Below are 20,528 nucleotides of genomic sequence, written 5' to 3' on the forward strand. Positions count from 1 at the left end.
GGCCGGGCCTCGGGGGCTTGGGTCCTGGTTGGTGTGTTGCCGGGGTTGTGGGCGGGTGGGTGCATGGGGGCCCGGCCCTGGAGCAGGGTGCCGCCGGTGCGTCGAGCCGCCTGGGGGGCTCTTCAACTGGTGGGGGGGATGGTCACATCTTGCAGGAGCTTTCTTCTCTTCAGGAACTCTCTGCAGGAGGGGGAGATACAGGAGAGGTGGAGGAAGATCTCAGCCTGGGCGTTTACCGTCTTATGTAGTCTGGAAGATGTGTGGATGGTGGGGTGGGTGCAGTTTTCTCTGTGGTGGGGTTGGGTGGACTGTCCAGGGCTCTGTGGAGCCGGAGGGCGCTACTGCACTGGGCCCTGGTCTGATGGGCCTGGGCCCCCCTTCCCTGGCGGGTCGTGAAGGGTGGGAGTGCCTACTGGGGTCAGCGGGGGAGCTGGCCCCAGGGAGGGATTACCTGCCCCTCCCTTCCTTCCCTCCCCATCTCCAGCTGCCTCCCTCTTCCCGCTCCTCCACAACCACCCACACATGCAGGGCCTTGGAGTGGGGGTATGTCACCAGGGTGCAGAGGAGGCTACCCCCCCCCCCCCCCCCCCCGTCCCCTTCTGGCTGCCTCTGCCTCAATTTTATCCCACAACTTAGACATTCACATTATTCACACTCTCATTACACATACATATAGGATCTTGGGGGTGGGCACAATCACGGAGTCCAAATTACCATCAGGGTGTATACCTCACCCCTGACGTCGTTGCCCACCTCTCAATTTTAAATACACTTAGTCATTGAGGGCTAGCAGGAGGGACTATGCGCTTACCTGCTGCTCCTTGGCAGGTAGCTCCATGCCCTCCTGGGTTTTAATTGCACCTTAGAACACATATGCATCAACACTACAATGAGCGGGTGGAGGGAGGTTTGGAGTCTTCTCTCACCCCCCATTCTCTGCGGCCTGCTGGAGCGGGAGGGCTAGTAGGAGGAGTAGGCCGTCCGACTGCGGTCTGGGGTGTGGGGCCTCCCTGCTGCTGCGGAGTCGGGGTGGTCTGCCTCTCCCCACCGCAGGGAAAAGGGTAACTCCACCTGGGTCTGGGTGCAATTCCCCCCTCCAGGGGCAAGGGTACCTAGACCCGGTTTGTAGAGTACGCTTGGGGAGTGTGATTGTGTGTACAGCGTCTCTTTATGTCTGTCTCCATGTTGGTTGAGTGTGGAGTGAGTGCATATGAGAGCATGAGGGTGGGAATGGATGTTTGTGTCTGTGTGTGCCTGTATGTCTGTGTCTATATGTCAGGTTGGGTATCAGACGCCACCTCTCTGGGAACACCTCAGGCCCTCCAAGGTTTGGAGGCCTATCTCCACCCACCACCACTTCCCCTGCCGGTGGCGGACTCCCTCAGGTGTCGGTGTGTTGGTGGTTCTTTGTGTCTGGGGGTGGGCGTCCGGGTACACACCGGCTCACTCCTTGGCGGCCGCTTGTCGGGGCCTGGGGCCTGGGGCTCGCTCGGGCCCCTTTGGAGGTGGGGTGCCCCCGGCCTCTCGGCCTGGGGCTCGGTCACTCAGGCACAGCTGGGAGCCGGCGGAGCTCACGGGCGCGTCACTGCAACTCCCCCTGACTTCTGCTCCGCGGCTGCTGGGCGAGCCCTCATCTGGGACTCTCCTCGGCTCTTACTGGAACAGTGGCGCGGCTGCCCCTCTGTTGGTCTTCCATGGTCTCTTGTGTTCTGGGGGCCTCTGGATGTCTGGAGTTTTGATCTCCTCCATACCCGCTTCACACCCTGGAGGACGGGGCTGTGGCCCCCCCACACTCCCTAGCAGATCATTACATGGAGAAACCTTTGGAATGCAAGCATGCTGATCCACACAGGTATGCACACATGGGTATTCACAGACGCGGACTAAAGCTTTCTTGGCTGCTGCCTCAAAGCACACTGTGCGCTGTCTATCTTGCGTGCTGCACAATATCGTTTATTATTTAGTAAATATTGATATCTATGACTAGCTAGTTTATTGTGATGGTGCTTTGTTTTCTCTATTATTATGTTGCTCTTTGTTGTTTGCTGTCTCCTCTGTTTGTTTTTTTTGTTTTTTTGTTTTTTTTTCTCCATACAGGTGACCCAGGAGTTCTTTTTTTTTTTTTTCTCTCTCTTCCCCCCCCTTCTCACCGTCTCTTCTCCCCTTTGGTTTTCTTTCTTTCTCTCCCCCTCTTTCTCTCAGTCATTCCCCCTGTCCTATTTATTAAAAAAAAAAAAAAAAAAAAAAAATGACAAAGGATGAACTGAAGCTCTGCCATCACGTAATGTCGCATACTGCTGTTTCTGATGTCATTTAGAAAAAAAAAAAAAAAAAAAAAAAAAAAAGATTCTGTTAGCTGCTGTCAGTGAAACTTTCTTTGAAAATTGTTGGACATGGACATTTAGTGAATAAACCTGTCATATGATGTGAGAATGTAATCAAATTCTTTATCAGAGGGAAAGTTTGATTTTCAGGATACTCGAGCCATTGAGGGGCATAATGTTAGCTTAGAACCAGCTGTAGCTGTATTAACTAGCTTGTTATCAACTGTCTGGAGAATGGATGGTTAGGTTTTTTCTTCATCACCATCAGTTTTAAACTCTGCAATTATGTTTGAATTACACAGCAATATGAGCATTTTTGTTGGCATTTATGACTCAATACAGCCCCAGTTTCAAAAAAGTTGGTCCACATGTAACCTATGTTTAAACAGTAAATAATATGATGATTCTCTAAAACTAATTGGCCTCTATTGTGTAGACGCTATATAAGCTCCTAGGTCATTTAGTAGGTGTCAATCTCTTCATCTTCTAGGAGGAAAATGAAAAAAAGTTCCTTTTACGTTTAACAGAGAGCATGCATAGTAATAGCTGGCTTTGTAGAGTATAACACATGGAGTTTTACCATGCAAGAAGGCTGCGGAAATTGGGAAACATACAGTCATGCTCAATTTTAAATATCAAATATTCTTCATTTAATCTGTTTTTCGGAAATGCACAAACCTTATCGCAGTGAAATACTAAATCACTGCAGTTCCGTTTTAAGACCAGGAAAACATACACCAAACAAATCACAAAATTATTTCAGCCAAATTCCCAGCTGTTATAAAATCTGTATTGGGATTTAAACTCTTGCCCTCTATGAATGAGTTAACTGCTTACAGAATGTACCTTGGACTGTGTCTGTGTGCTGCCTGTTAATCCCTAAAATCCCTTATATTCCAGGGAAATTCTCTAGCCAAATCTCCTTTTTACAAAGTGTAACACTGCCGTACGTATATGTGCTGTACTGTACTGAATTCACGTTTATGAGGGGAGAAGATTTGCCACGTCTGAGCAGACAGGAGACAAAATGTGCTCCGGTTTAGGTCACAAAAAAAGTGTCTCGTGTCCGAGTGCACATCTGCCTGCATGGCCGTGAGTTTGTGAATGTGCAGCAATGTCCGCTTCACAGCCGGGGAGGAGCTGATCGACATGCACGGCATCGTTGTGAAAGAGTCTATCTTCTCAAGAGACTTCAGTAAACACTAATGTGTTTGTGTTCCTAGCTTTGTCCATTGTGAACTCTCCTGCAACAAACAGGCGCTCTGTTCAGGCTCCTCAGGAATAAAACAGCATAAAACCCCGAATGGGAAAAGCTCCACAGTTCTCATAATTAATATGGCTCTGTCTTGCATGTAACAGAAGCTTAAGGATAAGATAGAAATAAAAATGACACAGTTGAAGGATTGTGACTATTTCCAAAAATACCATTCTTTTAAGTCCATTTTACTCCAACCTTATATTAAATTTTGTGTGCAAGGCAACATCATCTTAAACATTGCTTCTATGTAGTATATTTATATGCCATTAACATGCATGAAATAATACATCCAAAAACAGAAATTTATTGAACTTCTCAGATAAATAATAAATGACAAAAGGAGCAAGGCACATTTTTAAAAAAATACACTATTTACCGCATTTATTTGCATCAATCTTATTTCAGCTCAGTGTGAGTCATTACTGCATACTGCTGTTATTTATGGTCATGCTAGACACGCACTGAGGGAACCTCCTCTCACAAAAACACACTCACTTAAGTTTGAGTGTTTCTGATGATGACATGCTATGTTACGGTAATAACACAATAACACCTTCCTAATAAGTGCTAAACTGAACAGCAGGAGCGTGAGAAAGAGAGGAAAGCATTGTCATTGTCACTGAAGCTTTTCTGCTGCATACTGCAGAAAATCTTTTGGTATAGCCGGCTTAAAAGACCTCCAAACTGCTGACCTTTTGTTAGTTCTCCTGCTAGCTGCTGCTATAATGTGGTGAGATGAAAACAGAATAACCGAGGGAATAGAACAGGTGGTTTCCACCCACTGTTTAACCAATTCGGTCTTTTAAATTTGTATCAGACTGATTGAAATCCCAGATTGGTGCATCCCTACTTGTGGGAAGTTATACATCAAGACCACCCCTTACAGAGTAGAGGGCCAGTGATGACAGATTTGGCGTTAACTAAGTAAGAAAGGACATGAATCAGAGGAGCTCGTATGTAAGCGGGTTGTAAAGTGGCTTGCAAAGCTGTATGCAGGCTGAATCAGCTAAAGCAGCAACCCGTACATGAGATTTGAGGTCATATATGTGACATTCATTGCTCAAGAGTTGTCTACCACATTGACACGGTAAAGCCACTGATTGCTAGGCAGAAATAAGCATTTCCAAACTGGCTTGCAGTGGTTCCTGACGGTTGATCTTGTTGCTAGCACATTTCCACATTTTCTTGTAGTTTTTCATGTTTGTCTGCTCTCTACCTATTAGCTGTGTGGCAGAAAAACGTAAGAAAGTGCAAAGCGAATAGAAAATGGAGACGTTGTAGCCAACGTGTTTAAAAGGCACAATTTTTCCTTTGAAGACAAACAGTCTCCATTTCTGGTTTGTGTTGCACTTTTCGCAGTTTTAAAACAGCTCGGACAGTATTTCAAGACCATCCCTTGCATTCAAACTACAACCGCAGCAAAATACGTTTTTGACTATCGGTTGGGTTGCAGACCAGTCTCTAGGTCTGTATGACACACACCTAGAGAGTGGTCTGCAACCACCTGGCAACTACTAGTTGTAAAGCAACTTGTTGTTGCTGGCAACCAGTTGGGGAAGGCACTAGGAAAATTATGCCTCTGTTGCTGGGGCTATAGCAATCATTTTCATAGTGCCTTCCCCAACTGGTACAGCTAGTGGTTGCTAGGTAGTTGCAGACCAGTCTCTACGTCTGTATGATTTTGGCCTGCTTCACTTGAGCCTATGCTGCCACTATGATCGTCACATGTCCAACATGGCAGACAAGTTAGTGTCACGTGTTTAGTGGTCACGTGTCTGCAAAACCTTGATAATACACACAGAAGTGTATCGGCTGAGCCATCAGCTTACATGAGATGGTATTATGCAGCTTGCTGGCTGAGCTTGACCCCTGGTGTACACGAACAAACGCTTTGCTTTTGGAGATTTGTAGTTATTTGCTTTTAGGCTAGCCTATTCAGTATGTTTTTTAAAGAGCAGCCCCTGACTGGCTGAGAGGTAAAAAAGGTCAGTGGAAATAAATGCAACAGACATAACCCACTTTTCCCTGAATGCACCACTGAGATGCACCTGCATATAAAAAAGGCAGAAAACAAAGTTGTTGACCTACAACAGTCAGCCTGCATAAGGGTGTTACTCAGAGGAGAACCCATGAGGCACTTTGCAGTCAGAACTGCTTTAACTCCATGCCTTTCTCCATATTTAAAACTGATTTCAAGTTGGGTATGGGAACGTATGGTGCATTACACTCAAAAAGACTGAAAATATATGGAATATTAAGAGCTCTCAAAATAGGAGAAAACGCAGGGGAGGTCACAAAGGAGAAAAGGCATGTGATATCAGGTATTGTAGGAAGTGAGGTAATGTGCATAAAGACAGAAGCCTGAAGGGAGAGGAGGAAATAAAAAGCTGATTCGGTCTATAGATTAAAGTCACACAGGTAGATGGTACAGCCCCATTTAGCAGGAAGTAACTTCCTGCAGATTCGATTTTAAGAAATTCAACTTAGTGCTTCTTTGTGGATGCTCCATAACTGAAATCTCACAGGAATCCCGCAGCCTAAAACGTGAATGAGGTACAACTGCTGCAGGATTTGCCCCATTACTGTACTGTACTTCCTCCCCCCACCTCCCCCCCAACTTCCTGGTATAAATCCAAACTCAGATGTTGTGTAAATCATGCACGGATGTCCATGAGAGATTTCATCAGAAAATCATGTGTTTTAAATCTAAGGTTATTAAGATGTCATCCTGCAGCGTCTTCCGGCCTCTTGCTCCTGAATCTAACGGGTCAACAACAGGCTTTGTGACACATGCTTTACTCAATATGCTAACATGTCACCTACAGTGATTATCAGAGGACAAAGGGAGCGGAAAGAGACACACTGTGTAATGGAGTGGCTGAACCGGCATGATGGTAATGGACGAGGAAGATTAAAAATGATTATGGCAGAAGGGCTGAGGGGGATAAGAGGTCCATTCTATAATGCAGACGATTATCCCTCTTTACTGATGCTGTTGATTATGACAGCGAAGTGCTTAGAGCGGGAGGAAAAAACAAACATGCAGAAATGTTTGCAGATTTGTATGATCTTGGTTGCACTATAATGGCTAATGAAAACAAGACTCCATTCATCAGGTCAAAGTAGTCTGCAGAGAGTAGTCTGCACATGATGTGGCACTTTGATTTTTCTGCTGCTCATCTGGGGTTATGCAACGGTGCAATCCTGCAAGGGAATACTTAGTACTTACTTATTCAATATGCTTAGGAGCACTGCATGAACCTCACTTTTAAAAAGGCTCAAAAAATAGCTAACAAAGCATTATCTAGGGACTATTTTCAGATGTGGATTCATGCACCAGCAGCAGATAAGCAGATAAACACTGTTCATATTTCTAAAATAGCACGTCTGACCAGCAACCACTAGAGCTAAAAAAAAAAAATGCAGAAGAGCCAAAAAACTGCAGTCCAACCATGCTCACAGCCATGCTAATGATGCAAACAATAATGCTAAATCATTCTACCAAAAGCTCAAAAAGTCCTACTGTTTAGTAAACCCATCTTATGGGCGGTTTATACGTCAGTCAAAAGGATCCTGTGCTCTCATTAGTATTTACTTCAATCACTCACTGTGAAGATGAGAAAAAAATGTATTCGAGACCGACTTCACAACACCGGCACGCTACAGCTGTGGCTCAAGGGGTTAAGCCGGGTCTACTTATTGAAAGGTCGTGGTATGATCCCTAGCTCCTCCAATCTACATGTCGAAGTGTCCTTGATTACGACTTTGAATACCAAGTCCCCCTGATGCATGCAGCTCCACTGGAGTGAGCTTGTGCATGAACCTTAGAATGAAAGCAATGTACCAATGTGTGTATGAATGGGTGAAAAAGACTTTGGGTATAAGTGCTCAGCTAGAGTAGAAAACTGCTCTAAAGTACCAGTCCATTTCAGCAGCTTGAAGTTGCTGAATATGACTGACTTTCTATCATTACTAATCACCACATAACCGCCTGTTTGCAGTCTATCAGCAAATCAAGAAGTGCATCTTGGAAAAGTGAGGGTCTGTGGGGACACAGGTTTTGGATACACTGATAACACTTCTTGTAGGATCAGTTTATTATTGGTTCTGGAATTTCAGCATGTGTGTTGATAAGAAGAAAAATATAAAAGTTAGAGCCATGTGACAGCAATTCTTTTATACAATGTAGTACTGCTGGTCGGAGCTTATCGGAAGAAAAGGGTCAAGCCAGGGATCATAAAAGTCCGAGACTGCCCGTAGCATATCACAATACGTATCCATATCAAAGCTGGTGCAGCCTGTCAGCTAGTTCAGTACCAGAACTATGAGTCAAGCTTTCTCTTTTCTGTCTTCTGTTGGCTTTCCCTCTTCATTAAAGACTATTTATGCTTCTCCAGTTACAGCTTTCATCATATCCCGTGAATTGTTGATATCTTGGCGGGGGGGGAAAGCCCAAACTAACAATGGCACCTGGGTGCTTTTTGTTCCTCTGTATCCCACTGTTCCAGCAATTCAACCTCAGAGACTTTACTAACAATAGCTGCAGTTTGGGTTACATTCTGAAGGGTGGGCTTGTTGTCGGGCTAACCAGCTACTACCTTTGTCGCTCCCTCTCAAGAAGGTAATAACAGAATTTTTTGTTCCACTTCTCTCAGACTTTTACGGCCTCTGGGTGGACAGAACAGACAGCTCGCTGTTGCAAGCGACATCATGGCCGACCACGCTGCTGTTCCCACGAAGCCTCAGCGTGGCGAGCATCTTAAATCCAACACCACCCCTGCAGCGCTACACACCGGCTATCACATGACCTCTGCACGGTAGCGTGGCAGCTCATCTTATTGCCTCAAGTGTAACCACAATCAGGTCACACAGTACAGGTTCCTCTTTCTCTTTACTTTAGCATGTGGCAACTTCATCGTTTCTACCATGTACATCATTTTGCAACACAAAGGTCTCGGCGTCCAGCTGCCATGTGCTGTCATGATTTAAGTGAAATAAGTCTGAGTGTTCTGAAATAAAACTTACACTTTTAAAAGCTTGCTGATGCCCCAAGTCTGTTTTCTTTTATTGATTAATCCCCCAAACAATCAGATCTTAATCAGTCAATCTGATGTTGAAAATGAGCTTTAACTCCAGACCCCTAGCTGATTTGATCTTTGTACTGTTAGCAAATGGCTCTAGTTTAAAATTGCATTGTACTAACAACATTATTAATAAAGCCACAGGATCAATATCAAGTACAAGAGAGAGGACTGGCCAGTAAAAATGACCAGTTTTAACTTTATGTGGAAGTCCAGTGGAAGTGACCAGGATTAGATATTTCGTACATAAAACTGATACATTTCTTTGGCTACAAAAAAATGAAAATATCTTTCAAGTAGTTTGAAAAATGAAGGCAAAGTGGTGCTTATACATAGATGGCTGCCCATCCCTGGGGTTTTTCTCTTCCCAGTATAAGCGCTTGCTCACTGGGGGTCATCTGACTGTTGAGGTTGGAGGAGGACTACAAAACAACTCAGTCTTTATGGTCTCCAATATTATTGTCCCTAACTTTAAAAAAATGCACGTTTAAAGTGTAGCTAGGGGTGTGTCTAGACTTCACCTCAGCTACAGAGACGTCAAGCATGTGTTTGTTAACAGCGCTTCTTCATCTAATATTTGTGGTGGATGTGGTGTTTGCTGGCCGTGTTGCCCCCCCGAGTATAAACTTGTTCTAAATGTGAACGAATGTGCAGCAGCCGGCATCAGTGACAAAACCATACACAGAGAAAGGGCCAGACCACATATGGTCAAAAGTAAAAATAATTTTTACCTACGTAATTTCCTTCTTCAGTGTTGTATTTCCTCTCCTGCAGTACAATAATTAGGTTAAAAAAGTACTATACATCTGATTTTGCTGTCTGAGGACAACAAATGGTTTACTACTTTATCATATCTTAAGCTCAAGCTTCATCACTTCGGACACAGTTTAAGGAAATAATGTTGCCACAAATCCATGAAAAGACTCATTCAGATGACATTTGAACATCTAGTACACATTATGACACGTGGAAAAACTCATATTTACTGATGAAGATTATTCCAGCTTCTTAACAAACTGCACTGAAAATGTTTTTTCTTATTTATTCTTTGTTTTTGTTTTTATGATAAAATATGGAGTTATCTATCTTGTGGCTTCGCCTTTTTACCTCAGTGAATGGTCTGGCAGTGCCAAGCTGAGGTAAAAAAAAAAAAAAAACACAGTCCAAGCTGTTTCACAAGCTCACCTCAGCCTCAGTGCCCTCTGGCATCACAAAACTACTTTAGCAACCAGTCGGCGTTGATGGCTCCCTTCCTTTGTGACCTTCCTGTTCTTGGGTAATACTGGCAGAATTACCACTTCCAGAAGGAACTTACAATACGCTGCGCTAACATCGTTTCTCCAGCTTGTCCTTCTTAGCGGCACAATCGTGTAATACCACAATCCCTTAAGGCTCTGAAACACTCACCAAACCAGCTTAGAAAAAAAGCAACAGTCTATGCTGATGGTTTTCTCCAGTCTTTCTGCTGTAGTTATAGTTTTGCTTGGTGTCATAGATAACTAATCCTCTGAATGTCTGCCGGGTGACTGCAGCATCAGCTGGTTTGCAGACTGGTCGGCTGAATTTAAACATGACTGGTGAACTGTTGGGCGGTGCAGCCATTAGACTGGAAGACGGGGAGTCATGAATTCTAGCTGACATTTATCAGATTTTTTTCCCTACTCTGGCATTTAAGGTGTTAGTATTGCTCTCTGGCACTAATTGGGACTTCGTAGCTGCACCCTAATGAGCAGTGCTACTGCTAGACACATCTATTGGCTTTATTTATGAATTCCATTAAGATTTGTCCATCAATACTTCAGAAGCTGTAATGCAGCAGGAAGCTTGCCGACTGGCATGCCTGTGAGACAGACAGATTTCTGCATACACAGTGTAATCCTGGATTGAGGCAGGAGGGGCTGGATGCTGGGGGGGAGGTGGTTGTATATGTGTTTGTGAGCCTGCATGGGTGACTGAGGGCTCTAATGCTACCCTCCAAGGAGGTCAGAGACAGAGTTGAAGTCCACAGTCTCATAATCCTATTATCCATCGCAGTGGCAGCTGGACACATAATTTTGAGCGTGATGCAAGACATCACCGAGTACTACGACACATGTGCTGCCATTAGCCAACCTCATCTAGCAGCGCTTCTGCACGTGAGTATTCTCAAAGTCGTCAAATGCCATTAAAGACCGAGCCGCTTCCCCTCTCTTGGATGATCGATAAAAAAGTAATTTGTAGCCCTCGTTCCTACAACACTGAGAGAAGGAGCAGCGGCAACTCTTCTAACTTGCCTCATACAGATAATAACTGCAGGAAACCAACAGAAATAAAGAATTCATGAGGGAGAGGCCACAGAGTGTATATAGCAGCTCCCAAGCTATGTTATCAGCTCAGTGCAGAAAGCTGGATTTACACTTCTTACAGCCATCTGATGAGAGACGGTGGGTCAGCAGATAAAGAGGCTGCAAATCGATAAATGCAGGATAGAGATGGCAGAGACGCGCTAATAGTTAAGCTATATTCTCATGATCTCGCGATCTCATTCAGAGAGAAACAGTCATTTTAATTGTTTTCTTTAGAGTGAGACCAAATTCTTCCATCAGTGCTGCCTTAATAACATTCTGAGGAGAACTAAAAGGAGGGGACTGCGATCAAACGAGCGCAATCACCACATCGATGTGTCTTGGTCCAATCTGACAGGTCCTATCATCATTACCAACATGGCCCCTTGATCTCAATCAGCCATTGCTTACTGGCTGTGTGCCGCTGCTGCTGCTGGCCTGCCGGGATAATGACTGAGCCGTTTGTCATTGTTACGCAGGGAGAATGAATTCATCATAGTGGGCAGAAAAAGCTCAATTGCAGCCCAGGCTACGAAGGAGGAATAATGGATTCAGTCAGCGGGCTTTATAAGCTTGAATGTGTCATCAACGCACCGGTCACCAGTCAGTTATCATCTCTGTGTGAAGTTTAGGAAACAAAGGGAAAACTTACTGCTCATGCTACTTACATTTTTTTAAAAGCACAGTTATTTTTATGTAATTTAAAAGGGCAGTGGTCATTACTTTGACAGTAGTATATTGATGAAATCAGTGATCATGAATATTTGTGTTAATTTAGATAATAATTGAGTTCAGTAACCATCATTCCTTTGTTCCAGCGACACACTGATGCAGCCTTATTATATTTTAAGGCTCATTTATCATTATGTTATCATTATGTCTTTATCAATTATGTTATTAATGTGCAATATCACTGATCACACTGCACCTATGCTCCTCAGATGGCATGTATGTGTGTGTATATATATATATATATATATATATATATATATATATATATATATATATATATATATATATATATATATATATATACATACATACAGTGGGGCAAAAAAGTATTTAGTCAGCCACCGATTGTGCAAGTTCCCCCACTTAAAATGATGACAGAGGTCAGTAATTTGCACCAGAGGTACACTTCAACTGTGAGAGACAGAATGTGAAAAAAAAAAATCCATGAATTCACATGGTAGGATTTGTAAAGAATTTATTCGTAAATCAGGGTGGAAAATAAATATTTTGTCACCTCAAACAAGGAAAATCTCTGGCTCTCACAGACCTGTAACGTCTTCTGTAAGAAGCTTTTCTGTCCCCCACTCGTTACCTGTATGAATGGCACCTGTTTGAACTCATCATCTGTATAAAAGACACCTGTCCACAGCCTCAAACAGTCAGACTCCAAACTCCGCCATGGCCAAGACCAAAGAGCTTTCGAAGGACACCAGGAAAAGTATTGTAGACCTGCACCAGACTGGGAAGAGTGAATCTACAATAGGCAAGCAGCTTGGTGTGAACAAATCAACTGTGGGAGCAATCATCAGAAAATGGAAGACATACAAGACCACTGATAATCTCCCTCGATCTGGGGCTCCACGCAAGATCTCATCCCGTGGGGTCAAAATGATGATGAGAACGGTGAGCAAAGATCCCAGAACCACACGGGGGGACCTGGTGAATGACCTGCAGAGAGCTGGGACCAAAGTAACAAAGGTCACCATCAGTAACACACTATAACGGCAGGGAATCAAATCCCGCAGTGCCAGACGTGTCCCGCTGCTGAAGCCAGTGCATGTCCAGGCCCGTCTGAAGTTTGCCAGAGAGCACATGGATGATACAGCAGAGGATTGGGAGAATGTCATGTGGTCAGATGAAACCAAAGTAGAACTTTTTGGTATAAACTCAACTCGTCGTGTTTGGAGGAAGAAGAATACTGAGTTGCATCCCAAGAACACCATACCTACTGTGAAGCATGGGGGTGGAAACATCATGCTATGGGGCTGTTTTTCTGCCAAGGGGACAGGACGACTGATCCGTGTTAAGGACAGAATGAATGGGGCCATGTATCGTGAGATTTTGAGCCAAAACCTCCTTCCATCAGTGAGAACTTTGAAGATGAAACGAGGCTGGGTCTTCCAACATGACAATGATCCAAAACACACCGCCCGGGCAACAAAGGAGTGGCTCCGTAAGACGCATTTGAAAGTCCTGGAGTGGCCTAGCCAGTCTCCAGACCTCAACCCCATAGAAAATCTGTGGCGGGAGTTGAAAGTCCGTGTTGCTCGGCGACAGCCCCAAAACATCACTGCTCTGGAGAAGATCTGCATGGAGGAATGGGCCAAAATACCAGCTACTGCGTGTGCAAACCTGGTAAAGACCTATAGTAAACGTTTGACCTCTGTTATTGCCAACAAAGGTTATGTTACAAAGTATTGAGTTGTATTTTTGTTATTGAACAAATACTTATTTTCCACCCTGATTTACGAATAAATTCTTTACAAATCCTACCATGTGGATTCATGGATTTTTTTTTTCACATTCTGTCTCTCACAGTTGAAGTGTACCTCTGGTGCAAATTACTGACCTCTGTTTTTTAGGTGGGGGAACTTGCACAATCGGTGGCTGACTAACTACTTTTTTGCCCCACTGTATATGTATGTATGTTTGTGTATGTATGTGTGGGTGTATCCGTACGCATGTGCATGTATAACTTGTACATATCTTTCTTGTGTAAATGTAAATACCTGTGTTATTTTGTAGATTTACAGAGAGATGCCAAACTGTATTTCATTGTTCTTCTAACAGTGACGATAAAGAGCTATTCTATTCTATTCTATTCTATTTTAGGGTAGCTGAACCTGATGTGCAAGACACAACAATATATGGAAAGTAAAGTGTCTGGCCTTTTGGGGTTTGATTAAAACCTAAAAGTGAACTTTCTTAAATGGACTGGTTCTTATATAGCGCTTTTTTACTCTTCTGAGCACTCAAAGCGCTTTATACAACTTGTGCATTCACCCATTCACACAAGCACATTTGTCTAAGTGCTTTTTTTAGCTAACATTCACACACATTCATACTCCGATGGATGCATCGGAGAGCAATTTGGGGTTAGTATCTTGCCCAAGGATATTTGGCATGCAGACTAGAGGAAGCCAGGAATCAAACCACCAACCTTCCGATCAGTAGGTGACCTGCTCTACCACCTGAGCTACAGCCACCCCAAAACTTCCTTAGAGAACCACAGGTTCCGGGTTACACAAGTGCATACTACTCCCTCCACAGAACAGCACAATTTGGCTTACAGGCACATGTAAGTCTGCCATTTGAGTACCTGTGAAGCATCCGATTACTCTAAGTGAACACTCAGATGTTGTCATCTTTTCAGAAGTGCACCAGCATCTCACTCTTAACTTTCTCTTCTGGTTACTCAGTTTGGTCTATTCTGTGAAGAGAGCAGCACACACCTGTGTGTGAACTGTTGTTTTCTGCATTTAGTCATTGCTTCTTTAACAAGCACGACAGTTTTCTGCTATACTAAAACAGTTAGGTGATTATAATGATCAAATAAATCACTGATAAATGATGAACACTTCATCATGCCACAGAAACAATGGAGTGTTTGCTACTAAAAATATGCCTCTATATACCTATGTCGATATCTGAGTAAAAGTCATAAATGATTAATGATTCCTTTGATCATCGTCAGTTACAGTCCACATCAGCATTACGTTATATTAGGTGGAAATAGTGTCTTTCTCCTAATGACCCTTAGTTTTTTAATCTAAGAGGAAGTCATTTGTGCCTACGTCAGAGGAAACTGCACTACTACTGTTACTCCAACACAGGTTGTTTTTCCAAGCATTGCAGTCACGATATAGTAATACTGGGTTTGAAAAATAAGGTGGAAATGCAGTATAGCTAAAACTTGGCAAACTCGCCAGAGTAAAATTATACTGTTTTACCACCAAACCACCGTCTTCCAGCGTTAATACCGCTATAAATAATATATTATTAAAGTTATAATTAGTTTATAAAGGCAAACTACTTCTCTAAGACCTGTGCCCCCCAGCTGTGTGGAGTCTTTCATAAACTGTTTATGCTGAGTCTGAGTCTGCAGAGGGTCCCGGTGATGTGGAAGACATCATGCCTCGTCCCTGTACCAAAGACGCCTCGTCCCAGTGGCCCCCAGGATTACAGGCCCGTGGCACTGACCTCCCACATCATGAAGACCCTGGAAAGGCTCATCCTGGACCAGCTGCGACCCATAGTAAGACCACATCTGGATCCCCTTCAGTTCGCTTATCAGCCTCGTCTCGGAACAGAGGACGCCATCATCTACCTGCTCAATCGTGTCTACACCCATCTGGACCAGCCGGCGAGCACTGTGAGGGTCATGTTTTTTGACTTTTCCAGTGCTTTCAACACCATCAGGCCGACCCTCCTGGGTGATAAGTTAGCAGCGATGCAGGTGGATGCTTCTCTGGTGTCCTGGATTGTTGATTACCTGACAGGAAGACCACAATATGTACGTCTCCCACAGTGTGTGTCTGACAAGGTGATTAGCAACACAGGGGCACCACAGGGGACTGTCCTCTCCCCCTTCCTCTTCACCCTCTACACCACAGACTTCAGCCACTGCACAGAGACATGCCATCTTCAGAAGTTTTCTGATGACTCTGCGGTGGTTGGATGCATCAGCAGGGATGATGAGACAGAGTACCGGGCTGTGGTCGACTCCTTTGTCACGTGGTGTGAGCAGAATCATCTGCAGCTCAACGTGGCAAAGACCAAGGAACTGATCGTGGACTTCAGGAAGACCAGGAAACACTTGACCCCTGTTTCAATCCAGGGGGTCAGTGTTGACATTGTGGAGGACTATAAATACCTTGGAGTACACATTGACAATAAACTGGACTGGGCTAAAAACACCACAGCACTTTACAGGAAGGACCAGAGTCGTCTCTATTTTTTGAGGCGACTGAGGTCCTTCAACATCTGCCAGAAAATGCTGAGGATTTTCTATGAGTCTGTTGTGGCCAGTGCGATCCTCTATGCTGTTGCATGCTGGGGGAGCAGGCTGAGGGTCGCAGATGCCAACAGACTTAATAAACTGATCCGTAAGGCCAGCAATGTTGTGGGGATGGAGCTGGACTCCCTCAAGGTGGTGTCGGAGAGGCGGATGCTGTCCAAGATAAAGACAATGTTGGATAACACCTCCCACCCACTCCATGACATGTTGGTCAGTCACAGGAGCTCGTTCAGTGAGAGACTGAGATTACCGAAAAGCACCACTGAACGACACAGGAAATCATTCCTGCCTGTGGCCATCTCCCTGTACAACGCATCCACTTAACACACTGTTTGCTGCTACAGCTACACATGTTTCTTTTCCAACTATTTATTTATAAGTGACTTATGTATGTATGTATGTATATATATATATGTATATATTGTACTATTCTTAGTTAGCGTATTGTCTGTCTTGTCTTAATGTTGGTTTAAAATGGAGCACTGTAACAGAAAATAATTTCCCCCAGGGATCAATAAAGTATTCTGATTCTGATTCTGATTCTGATTCTAATCGCAATTTTCATTTTATGCTGGTGGCAGTTTGAGTAAGGTACTTCTTCTGAAAGCACACATGACTGAAGGCAAACTGAAACGTCTTTGACCCATATTGTCTGCTTCTGTTGATCCAGAGATAGGCAGTGTGCTTTCCAGTAAACATCAAAGGAACCTTGTCCTTGAAAAAAGCCATTAAATGTCAAGGAATACTTGAGCTCTCGCTCACAACAAATGATTCAGCAGTGCTGTATAATTACTGCGATCTGACTAAGTGGATTTCTGAGAGAAACACTTGCTGGTGCCTTATAATAAAACCCAAAAAACATAACAAAAACAAAACATATTTGCACTTGCAGCTGAAGGCCACAGGAAAGACGGGTGTCAAATCAAACACGCGCAGGTTAATGCTTGTGTACAGAAACAGGAAATGTGAGTGCTTTGTGGTTCTAATTGCACGCTGTCACACATCAATCACAAGCCTTTCTTATAGCCATTTCAGCTGTCCACATCAAGTAAAAGTATTTCATACTCACAAAGAAATCTGCACATGCTCTCTGCAGTAGTTTAACTTTGTGACTGGGGTTCTTAACCGCAGAGTGCTGCTGCTTAACCTGCTCCTGGAAAGAGCTGAGCTGAAGCGTCCTTTAATTTTTAACATCCTTCTCCACGGTGTCCTGTGCTGAACTGATACTAGGGTAGCTGTGAGCCAACCACTCCGAGCTAGACCTGCGGCTCTGACACGACAGCACCCTCCATGACCCACCCCTGACTCCACCCGAGGGCAACTGCTGTGTCCCACAGAGGGAAGTCCTGCCGCTTAATTTGGCAAATCAGAAGTGTAGTAAAACTGGAATGGAAGTAGAAAGAGCAGCACTTCCCCCCCTGAAAATAATATGACTAAATGCAAATAAGCTGTTTGCAGATGTGGATTGTTTACTAGACTTGGTGCTGATTTTCTAATAGTCCAAATAGAAGGTCTTTAAAAGGCCATGCCAGGCAGCATAGCTTTAAACAAGGATCAAAAGTAAAACGATTCAGTGGATGAACAGCAACTATTTCCATCTTTGACTCTGGTTCAGCTTTTCCACTCACACGACTCCTGGATGCTATCAGCATCTGAGCTGAGATAAAGTCTTTTAATTAACTCTGGCACATCTCTCACTAAATGTAATTAAGCTGTCTCGAACTGTGTATAATGCAAACTGTAGCCTCTAGCATTTTGGGCAATGAGTGGGCATTACCTGGTACACTTTTTTTTTGGGAAATGTGCCTTTTATAAATCTCAACTCTGTGGATGTACCCCAGCAAATTCATCATCAGGCATCAAAAACATTAAGGTAATGTTTGCTATCACAGACGCCACACATACAGCGAGCTTGTAGTGATGGGAGTCAGCTAAAAACACATATGTGCATGCACACAGCAGCTTTCACACAGCAAGCAGGGAAAAGTTGGAAACTCACTTGTAGCTCACTGAGATTGGCCATCATGCCAGCGACAAATGAGATGACTTCTGCTACCGTTTGTCTTACTTTACAGCCCTCGGATCATTGCAGCACCAGTGGATAAATGCAAAGAGTCCAACGTTGGAAGTCCTGTAAAAATAATAATAAGTTTAAAAAAATAATCCGTGTAAAGGCGCAGTCTGATGTGGGGAAGGTGGGTGAATAAAATGCTAACATGGTAACGTCTGGAAAAACGATAGAGAAGCAGGTGGACAGTGGAGAGAGGGGCAGACCATCACCTCCTGGTAGCAGGACGTTAACTCTCGGACTCCGGGCTGCATCACGCAGACAGTGCGGGCTGTCCTGGAGTAGTGTGAGGGAGAGCGCTGCTGCGGGGATCCTTCTCATCGTCAGGGGAGGAAAGCCCTGTGAGGAAACCCAACACCCGCCAGGATTCACTGAAACCTCTGCTGCCTGGAGCAAACAGAGGCCATCTTCTCCCCGAAGCGATGCGCTCCGGCTCGGCTCTGCGGGAAGCTGGGAGCCGGTTACTGTTGCTGCTGGGTAGGGAACACAAGCGCTGAAGGAATACAGAGAATATAAAAATGGGACTTCCTGCTCTGACCTTCAAAATAAAGTACGCATCGGCGATAACACGCACAGTGCACGGAATGCAAAAGAAATTTGGTTCTTACAAAACTTTAGGTTAAAATAACCGTGTGGAGACTTTCTATAGCTGCCACACTCACGGTGATATTTGTATAGAAACTGGAGCATACGCACAGAATCGTTTTTAAACCATTAAAACAAGCGTTTATTTATTTTTAACCAACTTACCACAGAACAGGAAGTCAGTAGTCTGAGTACACAGGGAGAATGAATAGTACAGATAACAGACCAGTCACACAGGACAGACAGTACTGCATTAAACACTAATGCTGTGCTTTACTGCTATTTGTGGTACAGATCTGACACCAAGTAAATAAATAGTTAACGCAATACACCGTTCAGCTTATTGTGTATTTTGAAAACCTGGTATGTTTGTCTCTAAAACACTTAACCTTTCTGCTCCGGGCTATAAATAAAATAGAGGTGACAGTCAACACAAAAAGGCTCAGACATTTTTCACAGTGCGTGTTTAAGTTTTTTATTTTATTTTATTTCCAAAAATAAATGTGTTCAACATAATCCAGTGGGCCACATACCGAAGTTAGAGGATAGAGACAAAGTATCGATCCTACTACGCTAGTATCAATCCGATGCCATTACCAGCGCTGATACCAATACTATCAATATTTGGATCGATTCTCCCACTTCTATTAAACACAGCGGCATAAACACACTAAAGAGGAGATATCACTGTTTGAGCTCTTGTGGGAGCATACGGCATTTATTTCGAATTGTATGTCCCAGTAGTTAATAAATAATCCCCCCATCAAACGCTTTAATTTGGCAGCGAAGTCGTGTGGGATTTTATTTTGAAACCAGCACAGCCTGGATCTGCTGTTATTGCGGACTTCTTTGGTCAGCTTGACGCAGCTGGAAAGAGGCGCAGACCGTTGCGGCAGCCGAGCGCCCTCCTGCTTTCATGTGAGACCTGTTGATCACATTTGAACGCATCACCGTGCTAACCTGGTTGTAGGAACACTAAACTTCATACAGTCAGTGTGTGACTGTATGAAGTGTGGATCTGTTGAATTTGTGCACTGCAGCTTACTGTGTAGGCCTGAGTTAAAATAAACTGATGATGTCTCTTCTTCTTATAAAATCAGTGTAATGGCCCTTTAAGCTGCTATAAAGGAACTATCAGTTCATTTATGTTTATTTATGTATTACCAGTGTATTGCATTCCTTCTCTTCTACAGGATCAAACAGCTCCTGGTGCCATTGCCAAATCATGCCAGAGGGGAAGACTGGGCTGCTTACCCTGAACACTACAGCTGTAGATGAATGATGAATTGCGAATTTGATGTCACTGCAGCAACAATATGACCACTGTGCAGCCAAATCTCCTCAGTCAAGACAGAAGGAAGAAAAACTTTGAACCTCTTTCTTATTCATGCATTACATTATTATGAATGAACCACAATGCACACTTTGTGAGTGAACATTTTTAATCAGGTACCCAAAGAGTACAGTTTTGTATATATGCCGCTTTTTATTTAGGACCAAATAACCAGGCCAGCGTGGTTTTTTATTATTTATGCTGTTCTGTGTGTTTTTCTGCCATGTCAAGCTATGCTGTCAGCTCTCAGAGAATAATGTGACCTCTGACCCTGCATGCTAAAGGATGTTCAACTAGAAAAATTGTAGAGGGTGAAGGCAACAGTGATCCTTGTGGTAATCGTAACACGTGGATCATTATGTCCATATTGTCCTCTATATCTCACTATATTGTCACATACCTGACACAGACGTTGTTAAGGTTAGTTGATGTGTGAGCCGCCACAGCTTATGTTACACACTGTAGCTCATGTTGTGAGGTAGACTTGCTGGATTCAAACCTCGACCTGTTGTTCCAAAGATGCCAC

At 43.8% G+C, this 20,528-nt stretch overlaps 1 protein-coding gene and 1 long non-coding RNA gene across 3 annotated transcripts in view; one reads left to right on the top strand and one right to left on the bottom strand.

Annotated features, from left to right (window-relative positions):
• pkn1b (protein kinase N1b) overlaps positions 1–18,577 on the bottom strand; it is a 52,366-nt gene extending 33,789 nt beyond the window's left edge. The window contains exons 1-2 of one of the 2 annotated variants that reach the window (XM_082531025.1): positions 18,297–18,577; positions 18,016–18,147 (exon numbers count right to left, since the gene is read on the bottom strand). In XM_082531025.1, coding sequence (XP_082387151.1) covers positions 18,016–18,042 — 27 coding nt within the window. In that variant the 5' untranslated portion in view covers positions 18,043–18,147; positions 18,297–18,577. Of the gene's footprint in view, positions 1–18,015; positions 18,148–18,232 lie in introns of both variants that reach the window. The other variant, XM_082531026.1, reaches the window with a different exon arrangement.
• Positions 886–2,347, top strand: LOC309705295. The gene is made up of 2 exons (XR_014276533.1): positions 886–1,852; positions 2,098–2,347. It is a non-coding gene; the product is annotated as an uncharacterized lncRNA (long non-coding RNA).
• Positions 18,578–20,528: the final 1,951 nt, after the last annotated feature.

This window comes from Aulonocara stuartgranti (genome assembly GCF_965226115.1).
Source record: "Aulonocara stuartgranti genome assembly, chromosome: 4".
Classification (NCBI taxonomy): Eukaryota; Metazoa; Chordata; class Actinopteri; order Cichliformes; family Cichlidae; genus Aulonocara; species Aulonocara stuartgranti.